Source organism: Callospermophilus lateralis, chromosome 16, assembly GCF_048772815.1.
Source record: "Callospermophilus lateralis isolate mCalLat2 chromosome 16, mCalLat2.hap1, whole genome shotgun sequence".
NCBI lineage: Eukaryota > Metazoa > Chordata > Mammalia > Rodentia > Sciuridae > Callospermophilus > Callospermophilus lateralis.
In genome coordinates this window covers 23,205,944-23,218,161 of record NC_135320.1, presented here as the reverse complement: position 1 = coordinate 23,218,161, position 12,218 = coordinate 23,205,944, and the positions used below count along the sequence as shown (strand labels likewise).

Below are 12,218 nucleotides of genomic sequence, written 5' to 3'. Positions count from 1 at the left end.
AAGTACAGCATCCCTGAGGTTGAATCTGTTCTATAGATCACTGCATGTCTCATAGTCTCTGTCACTTCCATATGTTACATCCCAACTTGGGGCCTCTTTGACTACAGATTTTAGAGAACCAAATAACTTCTTTAAAAAAAAACATCTTACTTCCTTCCCATCTACTTCTTTGACTCCCTATATTCTATTTCTGCAGATGGCTGGAGAATTTGTGGACTTATGAGCAGGAGTACAGTTATGTGGGTTTGGGGCAGAGGTGAGTACAGAGACACTGACTCTTCCGCATGCACCAGCTGGCTGAACCGCTGCTGTAGCCAGCCCTGTGCATACCTGTGGTCATGGGAGAAAGGCTGTGTCATCAGAGCCTGAGAATGAAGACAGAAGAGGAAGGAACTACGTTGAGACATGAGAGGAGACTTCAATAAAGTCTGTATTGGATGAGGAAGGATGAATGCATACAACCTCAGCAAGCAGATCAAAAACCAGTAGTTTCACGTCCCAAGAAGCAACCAACATGGTAGGAAGCCAGTTCTCTTTGCACCTTCTACTGAGATACAGCAGGGCTTGGAGATTGGAATTGACCAGGCCCTAGAGGAGATCTGTACCACTCTTTCTTGGTTCATTGAGCATTCCTATCAATCCCCATAAGAGTCATAAACTCCTCATACAATGTATACTCAATGTATATGTGGGCCATTTTCTTTTTACTAAACTACAACTCTCAGAGGGCATTCACCCTGTCAGTCAATGTTCTTGGCACACAACGGGGTTCAAATAATACCTACTGATTGAATGAAGGCCCTTGTCCGTGGCCACTTCTGGTGCTACTATTTTTTTGTGACACCAAAAAACTTTAGATTTTTTTGACAATCTAAAGTTCCTTCATCTTCTGTTTTTTATCTCTTATGGTTATTGCCTTTCTGTAAGTGATTCACCATCAATGACTCATCACCCCCTAGAGAAGGTGACCAAAATTAAACTTTCAATTTCACCCACAGAATCCACTCTTTCTTTCCTGTCCTGAAACTATCAGTTTTCCAAACAAGATCAAATCTTCAGTTTTTCCTAAATTCAATTATTTTCTCTGCCCAAATGAGGGATTAGATTGTGAAGTATAGATGATGGAGTCAGGTGGAGTTGAGTGAGAATCCACCTCTGTCTTCGGGTTAGTTGTCTCTAAGCTTGAGATCCCCATCCTGCTACCAATGGCATAAGGTTGCTGAATTATAATTATTAACATTTTAAATAAATATTTATTTTAGGTATTAGTAGTAGCTGTTTTACTATCCTATTACGTAGTTACTAAGTACTAAGAACCATGCAATAACCATGCTATTACTTTAATCTTCACAACAACTTGGTGAGGAAGGTTCTCATGTTACCTCCATTGTCCCAGAAGGAGGAGACTGAAGCTGGTTAAGGATCTTGCCCAAGGTAACAGAGAGCTACTAAAGTGTGGGAAAATAGAAACTGAAACACAGGCAGTGGAACTTCAGGACCGAGGCTACATTGACTGGCAAGAAGAACGGTAATGAATAGTTTTCAAAAAGTCATGACAACGTTAATTCTATGGTGTTGTCAGAATTTATTGTTTTACCGTCTTAGATCTCTTTTACTATCACTAAAAAAGTCTACCCTAATTTCCTGTGATGCAGATGACTTTTTGTGTGTGTGTTTGTGCCCTCAGTATCACAGTATAATAAATAACTAGGTCTGCTTCCAGAAAACAAAATGAGGGGGAAAGAGGAGATGACACAGAGATGTTTGCTCGTCTAGGAGTCTCACTCACTGGCTGCCATTTGTTTATTGCCCAAATGTCTGACTTGGCCCCTTAAAGCCCTAGACACTAGAATATCAGCAGAGTCATAACATTCAAAGTCAATTTATTTTCCTCACTTTGTTTTCTTTCTTTTCTATGTGTTTTTAGACCTCCCTTTTCAATGTGTAACTAATATTTATCCAAAGTACCAGTTTTTTTTTTCTTTAGATTTTGCCTGTGGTCTCTCTACACATTTTTTTTAAATTTCCAGAGACACTTAAATTTGTAACTTACTAAGCATTTATTACATCATTAGCCCTATCCAATTGTTACTAATTTATGTATAAAGGAGGATGAGCTTAAAAAAAATAATAGAACTGAGCTCATTAGCTGCTGTCAAGAGGCATACCAGTTTTTCCTGACTGTTCTTTTATTCATGTTCAGGGTCCTGCAAATTATAATCACATATTATTGGATTCAACCAAAGCCTACTAAATATCTATAAGTGAATACCAGAAAGAGAGTTGCCCTATAATTATTTATAAGAAAATAAGCATTAGGGGATAAAGATGTGGTGGCTTAGGCTAACTTTGAATAGGCAAAGCCAAAGATAATGCTAATCATTGTATTCCCATGTCTTCCTATCAGCTACTTGTTCCTGAAAAGGCTTAACATGCAGAAAGTAGTTCCTAAGTAAACAAAGCAAAATACTCCTAAATCTGAGAAGTTTCTGTCTTTGGTGATGAGAGAATGACACATATCCCACTACGGTAAGTTAAAGACCTCCATTTTTGATGGATAAGTATACTCAGAAATGTTTCTGATTTTAAAGAGGCCCTCGGCTTCTATTGTGATGGACAGGTAAGTCTCAATTCTTCAGCTTCTCATTATTTTTCTTCCTTCCGACTTTCAGACATCTGGTAATTTGTACATTTGGGACTATCTTATTATGTGGCAGCTGAAGTGAAAATGGCAATTATTACTTTCAGTACAGAACAACTGAGAAGATAGTGCAGCCTCCTGCAGGAGGGCTCCAGTTGCTAAAAGATCCATACAGAAAAGATGCTGGCACTGGCCTCATTTCCTATACAAAGTGGTGCCTGGGGAAGGGCACATACCTGCTCTGCTGAAGCAGGCCTGGCAACTTATCATCCAGGAGCGCCACACACTGAAGTAATTATGCCCTGGGCTGCAGCTCCACGGAGGAGTGATGTCCTGAGTCACACATGCATGGAAATCTGTGAAATATGTTTATCCTATGACCTGATATTAGGAGAGTCAGAATTAACTCCTCCTCAACCCCAGGTTACACCATTAGTCATTAAACATGGGCTTCTTTATGCACATCTCCAAGGAGGTGACAAATGACAGGATGTAATGCCTAGACCTTAAGTGTTAGGAGACTGAAAAGCAGCCTTCAGATGTTAACTCCCTTCTTTTCCTCCCAAGAACACAAGGATGGGAAAACTGAGGATAGTACTAACATCTATAACCCCTATCTTAACAACCCTTAATCACCACCTCTATCCCCCATCCTGCGTCCTCAAGAACTGAGGACCTATTTTTTAATTTTTTTTTTCCTGTAAGCACAGAGGAACACTGAAGACAGTGAGAAAAAGGGAAACATAATTCTCTGTTCCAGGATCACATTTATAAACTTTTCCTTACATTCTTCCTAAAAAGAATAGCTTTTCTTCAAGACATTGGGAATCACCTGGTCATTATCTAAGATTAAATGAAAACTTCTCACCTGGTGATTGAGTGATAGCAGACATTTAAAAAGACATGACACTGGTTTTCCTCCTGTTTTAAGCAACTGAACTAGAAAAACTATTTAAGGTTTTTCCACTTCTAAAATGCAGGCATGCCATAATTTCCAAAACTCAAAAGAACGACCCCCTGCAAATCTGAACCCAGTGCCTGCTATCTACACCACAGCAAGACTTCAGGATAATAAGAACATGCATAGTAATATACTGCTTCATACGCAGCCCTGGGCCTCCTTAAGAAAGCTATATACAAAGCCTGCTAACCTATAGAGGGGGAGAAAATGATTGTTTTTCCCTTTGTTTCTCCTTCAGAAAAAGACCCCTCATTTTACAGTTGGCTACTTTTATTCTGCTTATTTTGATTTGAATTATTAGTACTGCTCAGATTTGAAAATCTTTTAATAACCATTCTGAAGACTAACAAACATAAAAAAATAATCACAGTCAGTTGTAAATTAATCACTGGTGAATTTCAAGCCAGTACTCTTGCATATTATTCTAAAGGAGATACTGTAATTTTCAGGTCACAATTCACGTGATATAGCAGAATCCTTCATGCTGAGCATCAACCAAGGCAAATATTGTCCATGGTTACCCCCAAAGACAGAATCCCATTCAACACGGGGTTCACAGCTGAGGTTTGCATGCTATCAAAAATATGAAAAGCCCGACATCTCGCTCACCACATTCTCTGAGTGAGCTAAACCAAAGCACTGGAAATTGCATGTATGTTTTATTGAGGGGACCAGAAAAAGTGTGCAGATTCACTCAGAGACCAGAAAAAGTGAGGCACACAGGAGCAAAGCAGCCCCCTCATCCAAATCAAAGCCCTGCCGGCAAGAAAGTTGCTCCACTTACCCAGCATAACGGTTGTTGTAAAGGTGACTGTGCCCTGGTTGCAGAATCCTCAAAAAAAGCCAGCAAAGAGGTAGAAAAGCAGCTGGCTGGCTCCTGGGCTTCCCGAGGAACTTCATAGCGTTACAATGAGAGGAGTTGAAAGTTACAGCAGTCACCAGAGGAGGCTGGAGGTAGCTCACAGCACCCCCTGCTCACCACGCACGTTGTCTGGGAAGGGGGTGGGGGAGGCTTGGGAATGAGCAAAATGTGACACTTCTTTCCAGCCACAAGAAAAAAAAAAAAGTTTAGGCTGCTAAGGAAGGGAAGTTGCTATTAAGACTTGGTCTTGGGAGGAGAAGCTGCAGCCCAGCCCAGCCGGGGAGCCTGATCCTTAATCAGGCTCCCCTGGAAGGGGCTGGGCCTCCATGGTGCTGACTCATGGCAGGGGTTGCTGGGTGCTGCTTCCTTTGGGTAACTCTTCTCTGTTTTGTGGTTGATTTGTTTTGCCAATTTAAGGCCCCTACGTTTTTTGGACAACCATTCTCCCTCTTACCTTCTGCATAAGGACCCTGTCCTAATTGCAAACAGTGTGTCCGAGGATGAACTCAGTAAAAGGCACTTCAGAACATTCCAGGCTTCATGTTTTGCTCTCTGACGACAGATTTCTGCACTGGTTCCCCGCATAATGAAATGCACAGTGCATCGTATTGATGAGCACGTGCACAGGAGGAATCTGTGCCACCTGGATTAGAGAAGTTGGCCTCAGCTGCCTCTCCTGACGGTACTGGGAGGGAGCAGCAGCTTCGTTTGGCCATAGGGAGCTCTTGGTATTCCTTCTGCCCAGAAGCACCCAGATCTTCTGTGATTTTAGAAGTTCTCATGGAGACTAGGGGGGCCTCCAAGAGCATTACTACCCTGGCTGCACATTTGGAATCATTTAGGGAACCCAAGCATTTAAATCAGAATCCCGAGGGGGTAGAATCAGTAATTTGAAAACTCCCCCAGATGATTCCAATGTTCAACCACTGCGCTGGTCTAGAGCAGGCTTCTCAAACTTCAGTACAAATCACCTGGGGTTCCTGTTGCTCAAAAGCTTTGGCATTGTAGTAGGCTGGACCTAGGGCCTGAGATTCTGCATTTCCAATGAACTTCCAGGTGATAGTGATGTGACAGACTTTCCAGGCACACTTTAAAAAAGCAAGAGTTGAATTTAGAATGAGGTCTGCCTTTTTTCTTCCTCTAAAGACAAAGGCAAAAACAAACAAACTAATCTAGAAAGAACCATTTCCTTCACATTTTTTCCCCTTATCAGTGATGGAGAAGCTGTTTTTGTTTATTTGTTTTTGCATTTATTGCTTCTACCTGAACACATCAGAAAAACCATTTGGGGGGTGTGCTTTGCTCCATTAATGAGAACAATCTTACCTAGGGTGCCTCCTGTGACCTCATGCCACCTCCTGGTAGCACTCTGAAAAGGAGAATGAGCCAACATCTCCATCACACTTGGTGATGTTTCCTGAAAAGCGGTGCCCAAGAACACCTGTACTTCCATTTTGACAGCCCTGAGCAACTGTTAGAAGAGAAAGCACCAAACCTTTCCCATCTTCTCTCCATGGGGAGTTCAACCAAACTCCTTTGACAGGTTCAATTTCAGGCTCATGACAGCTGAAATGACTTTCATTTAAAATGGCTCTGAAATTTTCTTCAACTTTCCCAGTGTTAATTGAGTTAATTTCTTTTCTGAGTCCCTCTCCCTACTATCCGGCAAGTCTTCTGCCATAAGACTCACTATATAGAATTAATATCTTTGTCTAATTTCTTCACACAACTGCCTTCTCCTGTAATGCAGAACTGTATCCCTGAGTTCTTCATACACATGCAGCTACTTACACTTCCTGGAGAGAAGCAAAATGTGCGTTGAAGGAATGATCAGGAATACTTATTAAGTGAATGATAAAACTAAGAAGAGATTCAGTCAATTCTCTGTAGCTAAAGGAAAGAACATATAGGCAGCCGAGATGCCTTTGGGGAATGGAAATTCCCCAGATCTCCTAGTTTTGTTTCTTTCTTTGTTTATATTGTTATTTTCTTCCTTCCTGACTTCATGGCCTAGTGCTTTGGTCTTTCTAAGCTGAGAACGCTGCTCTGCAAGGCTCAGAGGTATTCTTGAGGCCTTTTTGACAAGGCCAAGAACGTCTACACAACAGCCAGTGAACTGTTGAAACAAGAGGTTGCTGTGTAAATAAAACACTTCACCTCTTTGCATTTCAATATGTCAGAACAATGTATAAATCTGTCATATTATATCACAACATTAAACCAGGAATGTTCAGTCTCTGTCTAGGGATTAAGCTCATCTTCAAATCATTCTGGAGGTCTGGATCCAGCCAACATATCCGACAAAGGCCTCTCTCAGATTCTGAGACCGAGGAAATAATTTCTTGAACCACTGAAAATGCAAAAGACCCTGGAAATATCCTATAGCCTTCCTAAAAATTTCAAATCAAAGAGAGGTTCTCAAACAATAGAAATCATTCCTAGCAATCTTCCTCGGCTTTCTTGAGGACCAGGTTATCTGATTAAACTTCTCTTGGAGAAGATAAGCTCCCATAAAAAGAGTGATAAATGAAGTCCATTTAGCAAGTGGGAGGAGAACGGTTTTTTATAGATGGATTCAAAGATAAAAGTTCCATTTTTTTAAGGCACTGAGAGGGAGTGAATTATTAAGCCAGTTACAGATTTGAAGATGAGAAATTCTATTTATTGGCTATGCCTTTCTCATATTTTAGTAAAAGAGGGAAATTTATCACAAGAAACATTATTATGCAGAGAAAGAAAGAAAACTACATTTGGGAAAGAAAGATGTCATACTGGATTGGGTCTGTTGGTGATCTTTAGATAACTTTTAATACCTCTTTCAGATCTGAAATTTAATGTTATTAGAGAAAATATTTTGCAGATCCTCTTCGTAATCATATGAGTGAGAGCCACATAGGTTTATTTTGGGGAAGCTATCTGGAGGAGATAAGTGGGTGCGTTGGGCTTTGTAGAACAGGCAACCTATCCATCGCATTTGGTTTGGGACCCATTTCTCAATGTCCTATTAGCATAGACCTTATTGCCTATCAGGTCTGTTTTACAGCTTTCTGCCATTGTTCTAACCAGAGGGAATAGGAAACATGACATGAAGCTCCTGCCCTGTGGCTTGGCACTTTTGTGAGGAATGTTCTGGAGCTTCTTTGACAACACATTGTCAATGATGCTCTCTCCCCTCAACCTGATCAGCTTCCCCTGCTTTCTCCTGGTCTTCAGTCATTCTTTTATCCACCATCCCTATTTCTTTGTTCTTTTTTGAATTTGTTGTTGTTTTATGTCTTCATTTTTGTCCAGCACACTCTTGAACCCTGACAATGGCTTTCCCTTCCTACCACCCTGCTGAAGTCTCTCTCAAAGGTCAGCAGTGACCTCTCAGTGGAAAAACACTCTGCCCTCACCTGACTTCATGTTGCCTGGCTTCTGAGGCTGTTCACCGACCCTCTTTGAAACTCTCTTCTCCCTTGGGATTTGGAACACTATCTTCTGTTCTTCTGTTTTTCTAGGGCTCCTTTTTATGTTTTGCCTGCTTAAAAAGTCAGCGTTTCGGGGGGGGGGGGGGGCCTGTGTCTGGCCCTCTTCTCTTCTTTTCTTCCATATCACTCCAAAATGTAGTCTCTGAATGTGACCCTCAGTGCTGGTGGAAGGCCTGACACCCGGTGGTTCAACAAATTCCACAGAAACAGATCACTGATGCTGTGATAGACAGTTAGCAAGGTAGGTACAGATCACATGTGCAGGGTGTTCTGTAGGAGCAGACATTAAACAGTATATGAGAAGAAGCCAGCAGACCCTGAGGAGGAGGGCAATGTGTAGGGTGAGGGACGGGGACAACAGCACTGCAGACACAGGGAACAACATGTGCAAAGAAGCACTGTTCACAGCTTACTACTGTCCTTCACTGAATGTCAATAGGATGAAGAGTGACAGGTAGGTGTCTCGTCTGGGCATTCAAGGACCTTGCAAACTTTTCTCTTTTTTATCTTTTTCAATATTCACTCAATACTTCTGATCCTTTTCCTCCCTCTGTGTTTGTTGGCAGTGTTTTCTGGGTAATGATGGCTACCTCTTTCCAGCTAAGTCCTTCTGACTCTTCAAGGCCCAGGTCAGTCTCTTCCATGAATCCATTCAAGACCATTTTTATCCACAGCACTCACTCTCTCTGAAAACCAACATTTATTCACATGCACCCCATGCTTCAGTGGGTGTTGCATTTAATATTACAATTTGTTTTAAACTCCTCAGGGCCGGTACCCTATTATTTATACCTTCATGTTCCATAGTGCCTAGGGCTGTGCTGGGTCCACAGCAGACATCCACTAGCAAAGCCATGGGACTTTCCGCCTGGTTCTCCAAGAGACCTCTCAACTGGAATCCTAGACTGCACCCTTGTCCTTAGGCAGATGTCTCAAAAGAAAAGTTCTGCTCGCTCCAGTGAAAAGCAATTTCAAGAACATGTCTTTTTAATGGGCAAGCCTATTATTATAATTTTAGGTCCTTGTAATTATGTTACAAAGATGTTTTATAGCATTTATAGAGCAAAATCAAAGTAGTCTGATGTAAGCAGGTAGACATGAATTCTACTTGATGGTTCAAAGTTGTAGCCAGCTTCTGTTTTCTCTCTCCCAATCTCCCTTCTACTTCCCCGTCTTTCTGACTTGACCCCAAGATGTATGAAGACATATGGAAAACACAGAAGATAAAAATACCTTTAAAAATTGCTATTTCTGATGAACAGGGAAGAGATGTATATGACATTAAGTGTTTTAATGAAAATTAAGAAAACATGGAGAGGGATGAAGTAGGATACAGATTAAGAGAGTTTGATTACAGGGCTGGGGATTATAGCTCAGTGGTAAGATGCTCGCCTGGCGTGCTTGAAGCCTTGGGTTCAATTCCCCACACCACCAAAATAAATGAATAAATAAATAAATATTAAAAAGAAAGTTTTATTAGAATAAGTTCAAAAGCAGGATCAAAGCAAATGAATGAAGACTACTCTCCTATCCATCTGCCTAAGGCAGTGGGAAGTCATGGGGGGAAATATAAATATAAATAAATATATATATATTATATATATCAGAAAAGATTCAAATGTTCACAAAACTTTATATTAAAAAAAGATTAGATAGAGGGGAAATTTCAGATACGACAAGACTCAATAGAAGAGGTGACAGAGCTGCCTTAAGATGAAAAGCTGTTGTGGGAAAGAAAATAAATCAGGCAAAAAGTGCTGTTTCGCCTGGGGACACACTGGGGAGATGCTGGCAAAGGTGGGTGGAGGAGAAGTTTTCTTGGTGCTGAAAGGAGAGAACAGAAAAATGAAAATAGGGAGGGAATTTTTCTGTTTCTTAGAAAGTGAACTGAAAAATACATAACTAGAAAACTTTGAGATTGACTTGAAGGTATCACAAGGAGGAAGTAACAGTAAAGATGAAAAAAACTTCAAAAACAAAATCTTCTAAGAAATAGGTTGACTTTTAGTGAAGAATAAAATAACAAAGCCTATAATTAAAGGAATGTGTTTACATTTTTCAAAATGAGAATTTTAGGAGCCGAAGATCATAGTTCTGTTAAATATAAATCAGACAAACCAGACAAAAGATTTTTTTTTTTTTTTTACAAAAGTAGCAACAGGAAGAATGGCATTAGACTCAAAAAGTGAACTTGGAAAAACTGCTCGTAGTAGGTAATTAAAAGGTCAAAAGAAGAGAAAACATTGATAAGACAGCATAATTATTACATATTACAATTATTATATATTGCATATATAACTAAAGATTTCATTTGCCCTAAAGACCAAATGTTTCTAACATTTGGCAAATCACAGTAGAAGAGAAATCTAACAGACTTTTTTTCCCCAAAACTTGTGTTTTTTCATAATTTTGTAAGGAGCAATTTAAGACTTTGCTATATGCAAAAATGATTACTAAGTTCCATTTTTTTTCTTTTTTACTAAGTCCCTTTCAATGGAATGCTGGAGTGTGTGGAGACCACTGGACTTTATTGGGATATGCAACTTAGTCTCTAATTAGGCTATTTTATAATCCTATAAATACAAGAAACTGGTAAGAACATGAGTGATTTTGTGCTTTTACTATTTCTTATTTTGTGTAGAGATCTAAATAGCTTCTCACTGGTGGAGGGATGGACTTTCCCCTGCTCTAGGGAAAATGGTGATTTTGCTTCTACTTGCTTTCACCATCTTGTAAAGCCCCTGTAAACATGTAGTTATTTTTTTTCTTTTCACATATAGTTCTTTGATTTCTCCTTTGAACTACTACTAATATATTTTCTGGGTACCTATGTAATTAATAAATTAAATCTGATACATGCTCATTTTATATTCATATGAGAACTATTTTTTTAAAATCTTAATCTGTTTCGCAAGTCCCACTAAGATGCTCAACTCTCAGATGGATAAGCTTCATCACTAGAAATGGTGCCCATCTTCATCCCCCAAGGCAAGTCTGTTCTTGGTCTACAGAGGTGAACCAGATATGGCAACGGAGCTTCATTGACTCTCTATTTTCCAATTAATATTTTCCTCTCCACTAATTCATCTTTTGTTATCTGTGTCCTTAAACTAAATTCGGACTGAGGATGGCTCTGTTCATTAAGTCCTTGTGTTATGAACTTCAACCTAATTTAGCACAGAGTAGCCAAAAATGTAACTAGAAGTTATACTTTTATAGCAAATAGCTGAGTCTCAGCCAATGATAGTAGCCATACTTCAGTCAATCATAAGTGAGCAACTGATCAAAAACATGTTAAAATAAAGTGAATGTCAAACTTATCATAGTGTAAGGATCAAGGTCTTTCTGTACCTCACTTCCATCTTCTGTCCATCAATGCTGCCAGCCCTTGCATGTTATGAAAGGAAACTCTCTGAACCTCATTCTTTGCTCAAATTCTGTTTGGTTTATCTACCTGAAGCTTTCCTTTTAACAATCGGTGGCTACTAAATTATCCCCTACTGATGGAAGTAATGGTTATGAGTTTGGCTTATGACCTGATCATTTGGTTTAGATGGATTTAGATCTCTCTAAATGGATTTATGGTTATACAGATCTATTCTCTCTGAGTGACAGACATCTTGATTATTTCTTATTTCTCTGTTTACCTATTTTGAGTTCAAGACATTTCAGAATATTATGCCTACAGAAAAGGAGAAAAGCTGTTTGATATCTTCACTTGTGAATTTTTATAATTTTGTATTTACTCTTGACCTATGACTGAAATGGTAGAATTAAAGCTATAAAGTACATATGGATTAATCCAAAATCCAAAATCCAAAATCCAGAAAGCACTTTACCTTTCATTGTGTGTCTGCATAATGTTTTCCACTCTCCAGAAGCTACTAATAAATTACATTTTAGAGATTCTTAATAAACAACTCTGCTCCCAATGTTCTTATAGAATAAATGCATATTGAGTATCACTCAAATTCTAATAGATAACTTGAACCAATAATACTTTCAATGTGCTCTAATGTTTAAATAAGTATTTCTTTAGAAATATAACTTAGAAATAATGTAAGGATACAGGATCACATATTAAGGTAAATCCTTGGCAAACAAACCTAGTTTAATAATTTTGATAAAAATAGTACAATTATTTCTGATTTATCAGTGTTACAATAATACAAGAGTACATTTTGGAATCCACATTTCTTGAAGTTCTACAGGTGCACTTACTGATTATGAGAAGTATAAATATGTGTAACTAAATTAAATCATTCTGACAATTTATTTCAGTAA

At 39.2% G+C, this 12,218-nt stretch overlaps 1 protein-coding gene across 2 annotated transcripts in view; it reads right to left on the bottom strand.

Moving 5' to 3' along the window:
- Cpa6 (carboxypeptidase A6) overlaps positions 1 to 4,502 on the bottom strand; it is a 292,280-nt gene extending 287,778 nt beyond the window's left edge. For both annotated transcript variants that reach the window (XM_076836242.1, XM_076836243.1), the window contains exon 1: positions 4,387 to 4,502. In XM_076836242.1, coding sequence (XP_076692357.1) covers positions 4,387 to 4,502 — 116 coding nt within the window. The remainder of the gene's footprint in view (positions 1 to 4,386) is intronic.
- Between the last annotated feature and the right edge of the window lie 7,716 nt (positions 4,503 to 12,218).